General features: G+C 42.0%; 1 protein-coding gene across 6 annotated transcripts in view; it reads left to right on the plus strand.

Moving 5' to 3' along the window:
- LYN (LYN proto-oncogene, Src family tyrosine kinase) overlaps window positions 1–19,666 on the plus strand; it is an 82,879-nt gene that overhangs the window by 45,738 nt on the left and 17,475 nt on the right. For 3 of the 6 annotated variants that reach the window (XM_036436946.2, XM_045581419.1, XM_045581418.1), the window contains exons 2-8: window positions 564–700; window positions 4,161–4,206; window positions 5,100–5,205; window positions 6,880–6,978; window positions 7,090–7,193; window positions 7,966–8,115; window positions 9,228–9,380. In XM_036436946.2, coding sequence (XP_036292839.1) covers window positions 569–700; window positions 4,161–4,206; window positions 5,100–5,205; window positions 6,880–6,978; window positions 7,090–7,193; window positions 7,966–8,115; window positions 9,228–9,380 — 790 coding nt within the window. In that variant the 5' untranslated portion in view covers window positions 564–568. The remainder of the gene's footprint in view (window positions 1–563; window positions 701–4,160; window positions 4,207–5,099; window positions 5,206–6,879; window positions 6,979–7,089; window positions 7,194–7,965; window positions 8,116–9,227; window positions 9,381–19,666) is intronic. The other 3 variants (XM_036436947.2, XM_045581421.1, XM_045581420.1) reach the window with 1 other exon arrangement.

Raw genomic sequence — 19,666 nt, forward strand, 5'->3', positions numbered from 1 at the left:
AGAAATAGTACCCTGACCCCTCAGAATGAACTGGCTCCTAAAGAACTGAGATTGAACTAGTTCCCTGTGAGGGGGCCGTGTTATCTTAGGGTCAGCACTTTGCATGTGAAGGTCCTTCCTGGAATCCCTTTGCTGACTTTGCCACCTGGCTGACGTCACTTCCGTTTTGACTCACAGAGCATTTCCTGCAGGATGCTTCCCCTGACCACCGCCTTTTCCTCTTGCATGAGTTAGATGTCCTTCCCTAGGTCTCGTGCATCCTCTGTTATTGACTCACCACCGTACTGTAAATCCAATTCACACGTGTGCCACAGAATCTGAGCGTCTGTAGAGCAGAGACCATGTCTTGCCGACATGACATTGATGCACTATAAATAGTTGTTGAACAAATGAATATATAAGCAGGCTGGTCAGTAAACCATCTCCACATCTGAGTTTATTAAACTCTCTCTGGCAAGGAAGAAATGTGCATTGTTTTTATTCTTCACTAATGGAGAGATTTTGGTGGCTTGATGCCAGTTGTAGGATGGTAAAATAATGTCATTGCTTTTCTATTCCCACAGGAAATATGGGATGTATAAAATCAAAAAGCAAAGACCGTCTGAATGATGATGGAGTAGATTTGAAGACGCAACCAGTACGTAATACTGACCGAACTATTTATGTGAGAGATCCAACGTCCAATAAACAGCAAAGGCCAGTAAGTAGATAGTCGCAGGAGAGAATTCCCACAGCAGGATCAAAGCATGACTGCGTAATTTAAACACCAAATCTGTAACATGCGCGTGCAAAAAAAATCACATCAGTAATTTAGGCCTCAATTTTTGATATGCTTTATAACTTAATCCTGTAAAGAGCCTGTAAACATTTGAGAGAAAACCGATCGGTCACTTTATTGTACAATAAAGCGGCCCTGGGTCACCTTCTCTGTAGAGAAAAATTATCATTCATATCACTGGTGTGAATACCCATTTTTTAAAAATATATACACGTGTCTATCTGAGCTTGTGTGACTTAGGACAGGTAATGAGATTAGTGCAATGGTCTGGAAGCAGAAGGATGTGCTTCATTCAAGTCAGAAGCTAATACAAGTGCTAATATCTCCTTTACCTTATCTTGTCATTATTCAACTAATAGATAATAGTATAGAATAGAGGCTGCTATGGCTTACTATAATTAAAAGATTTATAAGAAAACCCACACACACAGCTAGTTCTGCCCACTAACCTTGGATGATCTGTACCAGAAAGGTTATATGAGTGGTGTGCTATTTGATGAATTTGAGAATGTTTGGCAAAGGAAAAACTAATGTCACATTTTATGGAAAAGAAGAACAAAGCTTTGGATAATCACAACCTTAAATGCACTTTATCTCAGATGTTATAGCCTTGCCATCAATTCTCTCTTTTTTTATGATCTAATCCTCACTGAGGATATGTTTTTATTGATTTTGAGAGAGAGAGAGAGAGAGAGAAACATCGATATGAGAAACATTCATCAGTTGCCTCCCATATGTTCCCCATCCTGGAATCGGACCCGCAACCTAGGTATGTGCCCTGACCAGGAATCAAACCCACAACTTTTTGGTGTAGGGGAAGATGCTCCAACCAACTGAGCCACCTGGCCGGGGCGATTCTCTCTCTTTATGGATGATAATATACATAACAAATCTCATGGTATTTATGGAACTCCTCAGCATTTAACCTGGAAGCAGCTTATTCCACGTTAACCCAAAATACCTTGTTCTTATAGTTTCTCTTGTCTGAGAAATGCCCTGGCATTCTAGAAGTGTATTATTGTTATCAAGACCTTCAATCAGCCTTCTCCCCCTCTGTTCCCCATTATCCTATAGGTATGACATATATCAAAGTCGCCCGTCATTGTTGAAATTGATAAGTCACTATTGATCTTCTTATAAAGGAGTGAAGATAAAGAATGAATGTATTTCTGGATAGATATAATAATATGTCATTTTACATAGAAACTCAAAGTGTATAAGATTATTAACAGCTTTAATGATTTTACTTATAAATAATATATCCTACAGATAGGTTTATAGTTGTGAGAACTCAAAACACGTACTCTTGTGGTATTATTTATTCTTGTATTATATATTTTTTTCCATATGAATAACTGTAAACCTCCTTTTGCCCACCCCTGTATTTAAAAACATTGCATTAATAGGTGTAGATATAAAACTATATATTATATAAATATGATTAGTTGAAAATAAAATTATATAAGGAATTAAAGTTACATATAGTCATTATTATAGGCTTTGAAGAGTCTGGCTTTTTCCTGGTATCACATATCCCAGATTTTTACATACTTTAAAACCTAATTTTGTGGTGTGTGTTTTTTTCATTAGTGATGAACGAAGAATTTTTTTTTTATTAGGAAAATAGTACAGACTTACCATTTTTCATCTTATTAAAAGTAAAGGAGGTTAAAACTTAAGTTAGAAAGCAGAAATAGCCCTAATTGGTTTGGCTCAGTGAATGGAGGGTCCCAGGTTCAATTCCAGTCAAAGGTATGTACCTTGGTTTCTGGCACATCCCCAGTAGAGAGTGTGCAGGAGGCAGCTGATTGAGGTTTCTAACTCTCTCTCCCTCTCTCCCTTCCTTTCTATAAAAGAAAAATCAAAATATATATTTTTTTATAAAAGAAAGAAAGCAGAAGTAGTAAACATGTTTGACATCTTTCAATTCCCGTATTTTAGTTCGTGCCTTCTGTGGTCGCAGAAGTCCTGTTTTATGAGTCGGTTAGTTTGGCCTAAGTCCACAGCCACAGATAATTCAGCTCGGGCAGAGGTGCCCAAAATGCTTTCCCCGGATTGATTAGAGAAGTGCTGAGGAGAGGGTGAGGCTACTCCACACTCTCAGGAAAAGACATTTTCGAGGAAATGAGGGATAGTAGTAGATGAGTTGCATGTATGTGTTCTGGTCTTATAAAAAGTGTATTAAAATATTTGCAAATTAAGGACACTGATATTTGAAAATCAGCTTGCTGCTTTCAAATTATTTAATTGGTTTCTCATCTCTTAATTATTTCTTCTAAGTCATTTAAAGTTGGTCCGACATCCTAATTTTGCAAATATAAATGATTAAAAAAACAGTAGGAAACTTCTTGAAATAAGTGTTAAAGGATAATATGGACCCATGATTTTCTGATACCAGAAAATGTAGTAATTCCCCACCCCCACCGTAGCCCAGATTTTTTGGGCTAACTTTCATCAGAAATGTAAATTTCAGTACGAACTGTTTTTGTCTCATTTCATTAAATCACTCTAATCAGAAAGAAAAGCCACATGGTTTGCTATGATAGGTCTCTGACAGTTCCTTCCTGAAAAGAGCCTAAGAGGTCTTATACGTCCTCCTCATGGTCACTGAGAGAAAAGGAATTTGATTTCAAGGTAATCAAAGTGACCTTTTGTGCCACCACGCTCTTCCTGATAGTTCATCTCCAACGAAAATAACAGGGGATGCCATCTGTCCCCAGGATGGAATCAGGGTCAGCCTTAGAGAGCCTGGGTCCTTCAGGACTTGTTCCCAGCAGCTCGTAACAGAGCCCTCACCACAGTGTTTTTAAAACGGGCCTGGGAAACGTGGGCATCAGCAGTCCTGAGCTTGCATGGCTATTCCCCAGGCCACTTCCGTCTTTGCTCTGCTGTCCCTGGTGCCTGGTTTCCGGCTGCTGAGACTCCAGCCTTCACCCCGAGAGCAAGGCTACAGGGAATCAGGCCCCAAGGCCCACACAACCATTTTGTTTACAGATACACTGCCTCCTTCCATCTGCACGGAATGCTAGAGAATTTGGAAGCATCGTCACTGAGCTGGGCAAATTGCCTCCCCAATAATATTAGGGTTCTGTTACCAAATAACAGAGAGAGGGATGATCTGCTGAGCCTCCAACAGCCCCGGCCCAGAGCCCTGCTCATTTCCTGCCACCACAGGCAAACCCCTGTTTTTAGAAGGAAGAGCTGTACAGAGGGGGACAGAGCTCTGTGGACATTTTTTCCCTGAACTCTTTTCTCCAGCTTCATAAATTAGCAATTTTAAACCTCATTGGCTACTGTTAGAAAAACAATACAACCAGCAACATTAATGTGAATGAGAAAAGCTAAACATAAACATTCTTTTCTAACCAATATTCTCTCGTAGGTTCCAGAATCTCAGCTTTTGCCAGGACAGAGGTTTCAGACTAAAGGTACGTTTTCATAGCAACATGGTGGTTTCTCTTTTTTTTTTCTCTTTCTTTCTTTCTTTCTTTTTTTTTTTTTTTTTTTTTTTTTTTTTCTTTTTTTTTCTTTTCTGTTAGAGACTCTTTGAAACCATTTTCCTGGCTATTACTTTTTTTAAATTATTATTGTGAGAAAATACACATAACATAAAATTGATCATCTTAACCATTGTTGAGTGTACAGGACAGTAGCATTGCGTGCATTCACATTGCTGTGCAACCATCACCCCCATCCATTTCCAGAACTTTTTCATCTTTTCAAACTGAAACCCTACCCATGAAACACAAACTCCATTGCTCTTCCTCCCAGCCCCTGGCTCCCGCCATTCTACCTTCCGTCTCTGTGAGTTTGATACTCTAGGAATCTCATAGAAGTGGAATCAGAGTATCGGTCCTTGTGTGACTGGCTTGTTTCACTTAGCATAATGTCCTGCCGGCTCACTCCTGCTGTGGCTGGGCGTCAGGATTTCCTTCCGTTTGTAAGGCTGAATAGTATGCTGCTGTACGTGTAGATCGCGGTTTGTTTATCCACTCAGTGAATTGTTTCCTCCTTTTAGCTATTGTGAATAATGCTGCTATGAACAGCATTATGGTGTATCATTTCTTAACTATAGAGTTGGAGAGAATCAGAGGTGTAGGTCTGCGCGATCTGAGATAACGAGCATTGCACGCAGTGCGCACAGCTATTTGCTGCAGACCATATAGGCCCTCAGCCCTACCAGGAAGGAAGCACACGCTCCTGTCCAGCTCCCCCTCTCATCAGCACACCCTGTCATCCTTTGTGCCCGAGGAGGATTTGTCCAAACGTTTGCTGCTGATGGGTTTTTAAAGGTCTTCATTTTTGTGTTCTCTCTTGTTAGATCCAGAGGAGCAAGGAGACATCGTGGTAGCCTTGTACCCCTATGATGGCATCCACCCAGACGACTTGTCTTTCAGGAAAGGAGAGAAGATGAAAGTCTTGGAGGAGTAAGTATACCCAGGCACCTCGCACCTGCCGCCCCTCGACCCAGGCCACGAAGTCCTGCACACTGGCCCCTCGTTCTACTTCCAGCAGCACAGCAAGAGCCAGACCTGCTCCATGGGCTGAGGCCTCCCAGGCTCCTTGCTGCTGTAGGGCTGGGAGTGGAAGACGTGGGGCTGAAGGAATGGTCCTCTGGAGTTCGCCTGTGAGCACTCCCCAGAAGTTTCTTTTTGAAGACAGACACTGATTTCTTTCTTATCCATCTCTGCCACCTTAAGAAGTGTGGGCATATGTAGAACATGTGTCATTATAATGAGATTTTTGTTTAATTATAGTACCTACATTCAGACTGGGTTTATGGTTCCCACTGGGTATGATTTTAAGGACACTATGCTAAAGCAGTGGTCAACTCAATAAAGCCCTTATCAGCATGTGACACTTCTGTGAAGACCCTTGGACATCATCATTTGCTTAACCCCATCCATGCTCACAGACCTGTGACCCTAGTCGGACCACAGGGGTAGGGGTTTAGAACAGTACTGAGAATAAGGAACTCCCAGTATCTCAATTCTAACTTGCTTTTTCTTCTAATCTGCATACATTGTCACCCTGAGAGGAGAGAAACCTTTTATTAACTATAAGGTGTTAAGTGGTTGAGAGCTATTATCGCTTACTGATTGAGCATGAACTTGAGCCTAATCCTGGCCCTGCCATTTATTGCTGTGTGATCTTCACAGGTCACTTCAACTCTATACCTCAGTTTCTTCCTTTGTAAAATGAGCTTCACAGGGCCTCTGTCATGGCTGATGTGGGGGATTACATGTATGTATGTTCATATGGATATATATAGTATAAGCATATAGATGAGTGGCCATTGTATCCCTCCGTGTCTTGCTGATGAGGATCCATCTGCCTGTGGGAATTTGAAGGCTCATAGGGACCATCCAATTTTTCCTCTTTCATTGCCCCATCCTCCTCCCCAGCTCCATGCTTGAGGGCAAGAGCAAGTGACAAGGTCTGCCTGCTTGAAATTATTTTATGGTTTTCTAGGGCCTCTATCTATGGAAACTCGATGTTTGGACAAAGGGGTCTCTAACATAGGAACTATGGTTCATTATCCCCTTGACTCCCATTTCTATTAGGAGCCTAACGTCGTGGTCGGCAAACTGAGGCTCGAGAGCCACATGCAGCTCTTTGGCCCCTTGAGTGTGGCTCTTCCACAAAATACCACGACCTGGGCGAGTCTATTATGAAGAAGTGGTATCAGAAGAAGTTTAAGATTAAAAAATTTGGCTCTCAAAAGAAATTTCAATCTTTGTACACTTAATATTTGACTCTGTTGACTAATATGTTTGCCGACCACTGGCCTAAAGCATTTCTTGGATATCCATTGGGAAATTACAAGCATTTTTGCTTCTGGGGGATGGAATCATTTTCACCAACTCTTGTTTGTGCATTGCTGAGCACAGTGACCCACCCACATCTTGGATGTGAGGCTGTTTCCCTTTGCTTCAGTCTCTACACATATTTTTATTTCAGCAAGAGGAGTGAATTGTCCCACTGGATTTCCAGGTTCCAGGAATCTTCCCATCCTCCCCCACCCACCAAATCACCTGGAGACAGACCATTGCTTTTGTAGCTCTTGAGTAATTGGACACCTTTCTGTGTTTCTGTTCCAGGCACGGGGAGTGGTGGAAAGCTAAGTCCCTCTCCACAAAGAGAGAAGGCTTCATCCCCAGCAACTACGTGGCCAAAGTCAACACCTTGGAGACGGAAGAGTGAGTCTTTGCCTGTTGACCTCTTGGAGGGTTTTGTTTGCCGATTTCTCATTCATTCTTTTTTCTTTACTTCCCTGGAGCATAACGTGAACTGTGACAATGTCTCCTCAGGTGGTTTTTCAAGGATATAACCAGGAAAGATGCCGAAAGACAGCTTTTGGCACCAGGGAACAGCCCCGGGGCCTTTCTCATCAGAGAAAGTGAAACATTAAAGGGTAAGAAAGGGCAGAAGGCTTCTTATAAACACCACTTAGGAACTCAATATTTGTGTCCCGGTAGTGAAATTTTATAGTTTGCAAACATAACAAATTCTAACTGTTTATTTTGCTGCTAGTTTGCTAAAGTAGCATAAGAAACTGTCATAACTATGGCCATTTCTCACTACACTTTATGCTTACTGGGTCTCTTACATTATTATTTAGAGTAACTACTAAAATTTTAAGAGAAAGGAAATCAAAACAACTTTTAATTCAGCAAAATAATTTTTAAAACCATCATGAAGAAGGAAAATGGCATGTTGGTAAACTTCAGAGCAAACAAAATTCTAGCTTTATTTATCAAATCAACTTTTTTTTTTTTTAAGAGGTCTACATTCATTCTGGCTGTTTGCTAGGGATCACTGTCTAAAGATTTTTTAATTATTAATTTTTAGAGAGAGAGGAAGGGAGAGGGAGAGAAACATTGTTGTGAGAGCAAAACATGTATTGGCTGCCTCCTGCATGTCCCCTAGCAGGGAATGAGCCCAAAATCTGGGCATGTGCCCTGACCAGGAATTGAACTGGCAACATTTTGATGCACAGGATGATGCTCAGCCAGCTGAGCCACACTGGCTAGGGTTCAAGTAGACTTTTTATAGGACTTTTCAAATTATGTACTATACCTACTTGATTTATCTTTTGTGGCAAAAGAGGTACTATAGTATTGTGTAATGCAGACCTCATTTATAAAATATGCATATAATCTTTACTTGTACTTTTTCCCTCCCAGGAAGTTACTCTTTGTCTGTCAGAGATTTTGACCCTCTGCACGGTGATGTCATTAAGCACTACAAAATTAGGAGTCTGGACAATGGGGGCTATTACATCTCTCCAAGAATCACTTTTCCCTGTATCAGTGACATGATTAAGCATTACCAAAGTAAGTAAAAACTGGAGGTCGGACAAGACAAATATGTGTATCATGGTAGCTATGTGGTGTCAAACACTTTTTCATAGTAAACGTTTTTATGCATTACCTTCTTCTTGATAAAATTGTGGATCATGTTCCGAACTTATCTATAATTAAATATGCAACCAAAGTCAGATTTGAAACTTGGGAATAACTATTCCAGTCCTTCCCACCTAATCCCTCATGTTTGACAATTAGTGTTTCAGAATTATGAAAAGAAAATGAATACTGTTTTTCCATGGTGCATATTTTTACAACATGCCTTGAACTATCTGAAAGAGGAATGCAACATGCAGATGTGTGTGTGTGTGTTTGTGTGTGTGTGTTTGTGTGTGTGTGTGTGTGTCTGTGTGTGTGTGTGTGTGTGTGTGTGTGTGTGTGTAAGGAACACATACTCTTGGTAAAAGAACACAGAAAGAGCAGCAACACCAAAAGGTTTAGCAGTGACAAGTCATTGGTTCTTTGTTACCAGTGCCACTCTCCAGCCCCGTTAAGCTGAACCCATAACCAGCCTTTGGGTTCATCCCCTGGGTGATTGCAGTTGGCCGTAGCGGGCAGCTGTGGCCACTGCTCATGTCTACAACCCGCTTGAAGGCTTAGGTCCCAAAAGATGGAGAGAGCGTGGTACCCCAGATTTTGTGGAGCCTCCCCTCCCTCTCTGTGGTCCCACTCGCTTATTCATCTGGCGTGTGTGTGGAGCACTTGCTATGCTCTGGCCTTGCCCTGGGCCTGGGGGTCCCCTGGTGACAGAACCAAGCCCATGCCCTTTTGCCATGATGAGCTTACATGGACTCAGCAATTTGAAATCACATTGTCTTAAGTGTGGCAATCCATTAGCCTTTGTTTATCTGTTTGTTTTTCATTGTGTTAGTTGAGTAACAGTATAATGAACAAAATCAAGGATGTTTAAATTGTCTTTCGTTTAAGAATATCAAAAGTGGAGAGTCCAAAATAAAAATGCCCTATAAGCTTTGATGGCAAGCTGGAGATTCTAAGACTAATCGTCAAAACCTCCCCATAGGCACTGGCAAATACAAAATATCATCGGTTTTTAAAAATGTTTTTGTTTTCTTTCAAATTAGAGCAGTCAGATGGCTTGTGCAGAAGATTGGAGAAGGCTTGTATCAGCCCCAAACCACAAAAGCCCTGGGACAAAGACGCCTGGGAAATCCCGCGCGAGTCCATCAAGCTGGTGAAGAAGCTCGGAGCCGGGCAGTTCGGGGAAGTCTGGATGGGTGAGTGTGTGGGTCTGCGGGCAGAAGTCACTCTGGAGGTGACACCAGGAGCAATAAGGGCTCCAGCCAGTTCCCATCATTTTTCTCAGCCAAACACTCACCTGTGTCAGAAGCATCGCTTCTCTGGTTTTCCTCTGTCCAGCTGGCACCAAGAACTGGCCTGCAAAACGATTCCTCCTCCGTGTGACTTAATATAATAATTCTCTTTCAGACTGTGTGTTTGTAAGGAACAGGGCTCTGGGGGTTCATCCTGATTATTCTGTCTGCTCTTTCATGATTTAGCGCCAGAGTCTCTGGACACAGCACATTTTAACTGCAGGACATTTGCTTCTGGGGAAGGTACACTTGGTTTAGGACCATCCTTGCTAGTGGGCTTCAGAAGGCCTCACAATTTTTTTTTTATGAAAGAGAACCATTGATTGGCTGCCTCCTGAAAACACACACACACACACACACACACACACACACACACACACACCAACACACCACTGGGGATCAAGCCCACAACCGAGGCATGTGCCCTGGCTGAGAATCGAACCGTGACCTCCTGGTTCATAGGTCGATGCTCAACCACTGAGTCACGCAGGCTGGGCAAGGAAGCCCCACCCACATTTATTGCCATTTCTCACCAAGATGCTCAAAGCACCATCATTAGTGAACCATTCCTTATAATGAAGGACACCCTTCTTACGCTGGCTTTTTTCTGGGGATTCCTTTGCCCATTTGTCTTTTCTAAAGTCTTTAGAGTGAATGTGAGGTTCTTTTGTGATAAGAATACCCTCTTTCTCCACCCCCTTCCCTGTTTTAAAGCATCGTGTTTTCCTGGTTCTAGTTGAAAAGGCAGTTACTTCTGGAAAGGATAAGTCATACACACCTTGTTCCATCACTCCTTCTGTCCCAGCTTTGTGTGTGTGAAAGCAAACACGATTTCTAAAGAGCGGGCAGCGTCTGAAAACTGTCCAAGCCCCTGCCAAGCAGGACCAGACTCGCCCAGCCTGGTTTCATTTCACTTCCTCATCCCGGGCTCTGTGAGGCAGAGGCTGTTCCTCTCGTCTTGGTCCCTGCCACCCACCCCAGCTGGGTCCACTTTCTCCTGTTGGAGCTGCTTTAATCGAGATTCTTTTACATCTGGCAGAGCCTGACCCAGCGTATAATGAATTCTTACTGCACTGTAGGTGTTTGTGAACACACAGAATTCAGGTGATTGGAGTCACGCATCTCGCGTGCGTTTGGCTGGCACATTTCAGAGCCAGTCGGCAGTGCATGCCAGGCACTTGGTCTCCCTTCCAATAAGCAGATTTGTGGGCAAGAGCGCTCACTCTACATGTGGTCTCATCTCATTCACACTCTGCTATGAAGTCATAAGAGTACCCTCCTCCTTTCTCTATCTGCTCTGTTCTTTTTTGAGAGGATGGGGGCACTGCAGGTTTTATATTTATTATTGTTGTGGATCCCCACACACTAAGCTGAGTGATCTACTGCCAACTGGCACCAATTCCCCGCCTATGAGTGTGCAGGGGGGACTTGCTCTGTTCTTTGTCATTGAGATAAAATTCAAGTAACATAAAATCAATAATTTTAAAGTGAACAATTCAGTGATGTTTACCACATTCACATTGTCATGCAAACCACCACCTCGATCCAGTTCCAAAATGTTTTCATCACCCAAAGCAAAGACTCTATCCATTCCCCACTTTCCCCTCCCCCTCAACTTCATTCCCTTCCTCCCCTCATACACACTGGCAACAACCATTTCACTTTCTGTCTCTGTGAATTTGACTGTGCTGAGTACCCCATCTAGGTAGAATTGTATTGTATTGTATTTGTCCCTTGGTGACTGGCTCATTTCACTTACTATTAAGGTTCATCCTCAAGGTTCATCCTTGTTGTACCATGCCTCAGAATTTTATTCTGACTTAAGGCTGAATAATATTCCATTGTATGCATTTATCACACTTTGTTTATCTGTTTATCTGTTGATGGGCATTGGGTTGTTTCCACCTTTTGGCTCTTATGAAGAATGATGTTATGAACATTCTTGTACAAATTATTGTGCAGGCAAATATTTTCATTTCTCTTAGGGATGAAGGAATGAAATTGTTGTGTCATATGATAATTCTACATTTAATTGAAGAACCATCAAGCTGTTATCTGCAATTTTTTTTTAATGCCACCTTATCTTTTTCCTCTAATATATTTCTTAATGTATTGTTTTTCAAATCCACAACATTAGTGTTACAGAAAACTGGAAAAGACCCAAGCAACACTTAGAGAGATGGAGTTACATTTATTATTATTATTAGTAGTATTATTATTATGCGCGGGCCCAGAGGAAAATGTCTCTCAAATTCTGGGCCCCAACATGGAGGAACTTGCCCTATTTATATGTTTTATCTTTTTTGTCTCCCAAATATGGGGTGTTTCTGGCCCCCTTTGCAAGTTCTTAAAGAGCCCTATATGCTAGGGCTTTGAGACATCAACCAAAGGCTTGGCCTGGTGCCAGCACTGATAACTGTATCTGGGGAAGGTGTAATGGCCTCTCTGAAATGGGAGTAGTCTTGTTTTCCTTATTATTCAAGCAAGCAAGCATTTACAGAAACCAAAGAGCAGGGTTAAAATTTCAAACAGCAGTTTTTATATAAGATGAGCGCTTCATTAGGACAGGAATAGTCTAACAATTATTGTATACACTTACCCTAGATTTACTGGTTAATATTTTGATACATTTGCTTTATCTTTTTTCTACATATACACGAACATATTTTATTGTTGCTGTTTGAATCACTTGAGAGTAAGTTGCAGGCGCTTTTCCCTAAATACTTAAGCACGTGTCTCCTAAGAGCAGGGCCGTTACCTTACACAATATAGTGATCACATTCAGGAAACTTAACATTGATGCATTCTATTACCTAATGCCGAGTCTGTATTTGAATATCCCTAATTGTTCCAGGAATGTCCTTGTTGCTAAGATCATGTGTTTGCATTTGGTTGACATGTCTTTAGTCTCCTTTAATCTGGAACATTCGGTCCGTTAGCCCATCTTCATCTTTTAAGACGTTTTGTAGAACATGGGTCACTTGTTTTGGGAATGTCCTTCATTTGGATTTCTCTGATGTTTCTTGAGACTTGGCTCAGGTTATGCCTTTGTGCCTGAGTAGTGCGAAGTGATGCTGTGTCTTCAGTGCATCTGGCAGGAGGCACAGTGTGTTCATTGGTCCCATTATTGCTGATTTTGTGTCCATTTGAAGGAGGTCCACCAGATTTCTCCATTGTAACTGACACTATCACATTCCCCCTTGTAATTAATTCATGATCTGTGGGGAGATTAGGATTGTGTAAGAACTTCCCCCAAATGGTTTCGGCATTACCTGCTCATTTGAATCCTCTTCCCTCTGGGAAGCCATAACTTCTCTAATAAGCCACACTTGTGTCCTCCTTCCACATTCCCCAGGCCATGTCTCCGCCAGCCCCACTGGCTCCCTTCAGTAACCAGGGACTCGGCCTTCTCTTCCTGGCCTCCCCTTATCAGAAACATACATGATCATGATTACACTGAATTGTCCTCTGGGTCTCTGAGTCTATCTGAGTGTGCCAGGATTTAGAGTGGGGAGATGACAAGGTGGAAGGTGGGGAGGACGGGAGGAGAGCCATGGGTGTCCCAGCTATACAGTGTCCATGGGCCCATTTCCAGGGACACTTCCATGGATTATCTCCTGTACTCATCACAATTACAGGGAAAGGTAAGAATGATTATGGTCATTAGATAAATGAGGACACTGAGAACCAGAGAAGCAACTTGCCCAAAAGCATTCGGGCAGTGAAGGAGCCAGCCTGCAGCCCGTGTCCCAGAGAGCTGGACTCACTTGCTAAGCAAAACTGCAAGTTCACTTGACCTCCCAAGCTTCAGTTTCCTCATTGGTAAAATGGGCAAACATTGCTCACCTCTTGTTGAAAGGAAGAATGAGGTTATGTACCGGCAGTTGAAGGGTTTTCTAAAGTGTCTGGCTCTGAGCACTCTACTTTCATGATTGTTTTCATATTACCGTGTTTGACTATAGCCCTTGGAAGCTGTAATTCAATAGCTTTTCTCCAACTTTAATTATGAATTCAAACAATAAAGAATCCAGTTGGACCTTCCCATGGAGAGTTGTTGGCAAAGGAGTTGCATATCCGTCATGAAGGAGAAAGTAGGGGGAGCTTAGCTGGAGTGTTCTCGTCTGCTCCACAGCAGCAGCCTTGCGTATGAGGTGATGGATTGGAGTTTTGCGCCAGCCTCCTCCCGTTCAGCTGTGAAGCCCTGGTAAAGGCGTTGAATTGTGAGCTATTTACACCCAAGAGATAAGAGAGAGGATCTGCTGGTTATCACTTCGAGAGGAAGAGATTATGATAGTTCTGTATTTTGTTCACATTTTCTTGAGGGCTGCTAACCGGTAGAATGGTAACCTCTTCACCAGCGGCATGATGGTGGTGCTTCCAGGGACCACTTGCCAGCCAGCTCGTCCAGTCTGGATGAGCTGGCGTTAATTCAGGAGCAAGGTCGCAGTGGGGCGCACTTGCCTGAATAGCCATGGTCACAGAACAGTTCTGCTGCGAGAGCTCACGCCTGCGCTGAAATGGTCACTGTGAGCTCCAGCACATTGGTTCTTTCTGGGACTGAGAAAACCTCTTTGCTTCGAATTCTAGATGCATAAAATCCTCCTGCCCATTTCCCACCTCTTCCTGTTCATGGGCTTCCACCGGGCCACTTGCTAAATATTCACCCTGACTGGATAGGACTTTTATTCCGCATGTACCTCGTTGGTGCCTGGGAGACCACTGAGGTTTAGAAGAGAGGAGGGCGGAGCACTGGAAAATATGTAGTTGTTTTCTTCAGAGTGGTGCTTTTCATTTAAATTGCTCGGAAGAGGGTAGAAATCTTGTTAAAAGTTATTTTTTGAATAGATTTGTTAATGTTTTCACATAACATAATTCAGTGTACAGTTCAGTTCTATCGTGGACAAGCACATTGTGTAACCAATTTCCAGAACTCTTCATCTTCTGAAAATGAGACTCCATACCCTTTAAAAAAAACAACTCCCCTTTCCCCCTCTCCCAGCCCTTGTCAACCGTGTTCTATTGTCTATCTCTATAAATGTGACTACTCTTGGTAGTACCTCAAATAAATGGGCTCATAATGTGTTTGTCTTTTATGTATGTGTGTGACTGGCTTCTTTTATTTAGCATAATGTCTTTCAGTTTCATCCATGTTGTAGTGTATGTCAGACTTTCCCTTTTTGGGGGGGCTGATTTATATTTCATTGTACGTATACATGGATTTTGTTTATCCATTCATCCTTCAGTGGACACTTGGGTTACTTCTACCTTTTGGCAGTTGGGTATCATAGGTGAGTGCACAATTACCTTTATTATCTGATATATGGGATTGCTAGATCATTTGGCAATTCTGTTTAAAATTTTTGAAGAATTGCCATACTGTGCTCCACAGTGGCTGGTCCGCTTCACATTCCCACCAACAGTGCATGAGTGTTTCCGTTTCTCTGCATCCTCACCAACACTTGTAGTTTTCTGGTGTTTTGTTTTTGTTTCTGTTTTATAGTAGCCATCCTAATGGGCCTGAGGTAGAGTCTCTTGTATTTTGATTTGCATTTACTAATGATTAGTGATGTTGAACATCTTTTCATGTATTTATTGGCCATTTCTTTGGAGAAATGTTTATTCAAGCCCTTTTTAATTGGGTTATTGGTTTGATTTGCTAATGATATTTTAAAAGAGAGAGGCAGCAGAGGCTCATCCTAAAAGGGGTTATAAGAGAACCTATCTTGTAGGAATGGTGTAAGGATTGAATGAGATGATACCTATAAGCTCTTAGTCCAGTCAACAGTGTTCAAAGAATCCTTGTTATTGTTACATACTTAATTTTATTATAAAGAGTGTATGGCGACAATAGTACAAAGGGTATGAAATAGAGGGGAGAAATTACCTAGCATTTTTCCACTCAGCACAACTTGTTTCTTGGTTTTTTTAAATCAAGCTTTGTAATTTTGAGATAGTTATAGATTTATTTGCGGTAGTAAAAAATAACAGGGGGGAAAAACTATGTATCCACACAAACACTTTTACACAAATGTTCATAGTAAGTGGCATTATTCAGTAATAGCTGAGGAGTGTAAAAATTGAAATATCAGTTGATGAACTGATAAGTAAAATGTAGCATAGCCATACAATAGAATATTATTTGGCAATAAAATATTGACACAAGCTCCAGTGTGGATGAACCTTGAAAATACTATGTTAAATGGGAGAAGCTAGATACAAAGGACCACATACTTTATTATTCCATTTTTTGAAATGTCAAGGGTAGACAAATCTGTAGAGACAAAGTAGATGAGTGGTTGCCTCAGGTCGGGGGAGGGAAGGGTGGGAGAGTGACTGCTAATGGGTATGGGTTTCTTTTGGGGGAGATGAAAAATCTTATGATAATTGATTGTGGTGTTGGTTCCACAATTCTTAATATACAAAAACCAATGAATTATATACTTTAAATGGGTAAATGGTATATGGGTTGTATTTCAAAAATAGCTATCATACATAAAAGAAATAATACAAAGAGATCCCAGTTCCTCCCAGTGGTAACATCTTTCAAAACTATAGTACAAAATCACTGCCAGGATATTGACATTGATAGTTGTTTGATTTTTAAACGTGCTTTTTTTTTTTTTTTTTTTTTTTTTTTTTTTTGTCTTGTATTAAAGAAAAGGAGGGAAGGAAGGAGGAAAAGGAAGAGAAAGAAAGGAGACAAAAGGAAAAAATAGAAAATTTTGAACTGGGATCTTTTGTTAGGAATCTCCTCCTTAGTTACTGAAAGAACATCACTTTGTTGGATGCATTTAGCAGAGAAACACAGGGAATACAACCAAAAGAATGGTGTTGGTGATATTCTGTTATAAAACAGAGGTTAAAGGATGCCCCCTCTCCTATGTGTGTTGGTGAGTCTCACTCTGTCCAAGGGCTGGCATAATAGCAAGGTCTGTGCAATTTAGAGCTGCCAGAATTCACTTTGTATTTCTCAAGGGATAGCAGGCTAGGTTTTTTTTCACTAACAGAAAAAGAACAGATTAAATTTTATATCACTGTTAACCAAGTAAGTTGATCCTTTTGTAAAGCACAACGAATGGTTCATAAAACACCAGTTACATTTTATGGTCTGAATATATTTGGACTGAAATGCAGTGAACAAATACTAGGAAGTGACCTGTTTTTGGGGAGTGGGGTGGGGAGGAAGAGAGATTGGGGACAGAAGGAGGAGGAGGTTCTGCCTCAAGCTGTTTCCTCTTGTTGGTGTGATCCTCTTGACATCTGGCCTGGTGACGTTTTCCTCTGTGGACTGCTGGATTCTGAGGGAACTGACTGATCCATGAAGCTAAGGGCAATGCTTCCTGTTACGGCTTGGTCTATGAAAAAAAGACTTTGGAGAAAAGCAAACTTATTTTGACTTGAACTTTACTTGATTAACCGTTTGCGCCAACTGCGTTGAAATTAATCACCAGCCAACTTCCAAAATCAACTACTTGCATCTTTTTTTTTAAAATATATTTTATTGATTTTGTACAGAGAGGGAGAGAGATAGTTAGAAACATCGATGAGAGAGAATCACCGATCAGCTGCCTCTTGCACACCCCCCACTGGGGATGTGCCCGCAACCAAGGTACATGCTCTTGACTGGAATCGAACCTGGGACCTTTCAGTCCGCAGGCCGACGCTCTATCCACTGAGCCAAACCAGTTTCAAGCTGCATCTTTTTTTTAGAACCAGCTTCCATAGGTGCTGTTGAGCACGTTAGTCACACCTGCACAGTGTGAACTCTCTCCAGTGTTCCAGTGTTCGTGAACGGTGGCCAAGTGCCGCTCCACAAGAAAATCTTTACTTCCTTCAAAGACTTTTTAAGATCACTTTTCATCTGTGATGTCAACCCCAGTCTCCATGACTAGGTGAACTGAACCGGCATGTCTCTGAGAATGTCTTGGTAAAATACCATTTGACCCTTTGTGGTGAATACTCATCAGGAAGAACATCCACCCTACTGTTTGCATGTCACAGCTCTGACGTGACAGTTAAGTGGGAGCGGCTGCCGTTCTTGGGCTGTTGGACACAGCTGTTTTATTCACCGTTCACGTCGAGCTCCAAATCAGCACTTGAAATATCTTCAGCAGCTGCAGTATTTCCTGAAAACTTTCCCCTCTCCCTTGGAAAGCATTTTTTTTTTCTTCCTTCTTCCCCCATAATTTCATGTTATGTAAAAGTCTCAATGAGTCCCATGGCTTCTGCAATGACTGGAAGAGAATAATTGTTTCTTTCACTTTTATGGCTGGGTAATATAACAAGCAGACAGAAAAGTGCAGACAACACAAATACTCAACATCACAAAGAATTGCAAAGTGAAAACCTGTGTGGTGCCCACGGAGGTCACACAGCGGGAACGTACTGGCACCCAGAAGGCCTCCCTCATCCCTTTCCAGTCACCACCCCACCTGCGTCCCAGAAGCAGCGGCTCCCTGACCTTTGTGAGAATGCCCTGGCTTTTCTATAGAGTCCTGCTGCTTTTGGATGTAGGGGGTGTGCATCCCCAAGCAGTGGAATTTAGCTCTGCCTGTTTTTGAATTTTATGTGTATAAATGAATTACACCAGGGTAGTCTTTTATTATGTCTTGCCTCTTTTATTCAGCATCTGCTTGTTTCATTCATGTTTTTTGGGGGTAGCTACAGAACATCCTCATTCCTATCTAGTATTGCGTTGAATTTATATTCAGGATGCACAACGGTGCATCCGTTGATCTCCCTGTGTGTTGATGGAATGGAGTTGTTCTCAGGTTTTGGCTACTGTGACCGTTTTTGTGACCAGGAGTGGGTTTGCTGGATCCTAGGAGCCCGAATCTTCAAGTCTGTTAAATACTGCCAATTTCATTTCCCAACCACTTGTCCCAGTTTAGACTTTTACCAGCAAAGACACGATCCCTGGGTTTGCACAGCCCTGTGTGGTGGTGTATGTGGGGTAGTGAATTTGCTCAAGATAATTGCACTTAAAAAGAGGCTGTCCTGCCCAAACTGGTTTGGCTCAGTGGATAGAGCATCGGCCTGAGGACTGAAAGGTCCTGGGTTCGATTCCAGTCAAGAGCATGTGCCTTGGTTGTGGGCACATCTTCAGTAGGGGGTGTGCAAGAGGCAGCTGATCGATGTTTCTCTCTCATCGATGTTTCTGACTCTCTATCCCTCTCTCTCTTCCTCTCTGTAAAAAAACAATAAAATATATTTAAAAAAAAAAAAAAGAGGCTGTTCTGGCAACACTCTTCATGGGCCCCTTGGGATATTGTTAAAGAGAGACGTTTTACAACTGAATTTCAGGGATGCTCAAAAAAAGTACAGACAAGGAAGGGCCTAGGAGAGCTGCCCCAGTTTCCCTACCCAGGGATATGTGCTCACCAGAACTCCAAATTTTTGTCAAGTTGGGTGGTGGTTTCTCCCTAAGGCTCTATTTGCATGTCTGTGATTACTGGTGAGATCTTCCTTTCACGGGTTTATTAGTCATTTGGATTTTTTTTTTCTTTTTCTTTTAGAAATGCCCAGCTAAGCCTTCGCCTATTTTTTTCCATTTTCCTTTCTGACCTGTAGGAAGACTAGCCCTCTGTCAGTTATATGTGTCAAAGAGAGTGTATTTTCTTACTATGCTTTGCCAGAGGTACATTCATGTAACTGAGGACCTATTTATAACTTTTAAATGAATTTATAATGGAATCCTCTTGATCTATATACAATATTAAAGGACTTTCGTTGGTGGAATTTTCTTTAAATGTGATCTTAAGAGGCCCAGGAAAAGTCACACTGTCATTGGAAAGGGGAACGGCCCAGAGTGTGTCTGCCTAGGGCCCGCCAGTAGCGTATGGGTCATTGACTTGGTGCAGGAAAGATTTCCCAACGTGAGTCTAGGTGATTAAATCGTTTATAAAAGTTGGGAACGATGAAACAAGGCAGAGCTTAGGATAGAAGAAGCAACAGGAGAAGGCCCAGGCAGGGCTTTGGTTCTCTAAAAATGTTATAGTTAAGAAATGAGCCTGGGCAGGGCTCATTGAGAAGTTAGAGAAAGGGGGCCTTAGAGACAGATTCAGGGAATTAGCCTGGGACTAGCCACTACTGCCCTTTGCTCTGCTGGTTACAAGTCTCCTGTGAGACCATTAGAGTTTATGAGATGCTTGCCTGCTGGAGAAGAAGAGGGAGAAGGGAAATGCGTAGGC

This window comes from Pipistrellus kuhlii, unplaced genomic scaffold (assembly GCF_014108245.1).
Source record: "Pipistrellus kuhlii isolate mPipKuh1 unplaced genomic scaffold, mPipKuh1.p scaffold_m20_p_14, whole genome shotgun sequence".
NCBI lineage: Eukaryota > Metazoa > Chordata > Mammalia > Chiroptera > Vespertilionidae > Pipistrellus > Pipistrellus kuhlii.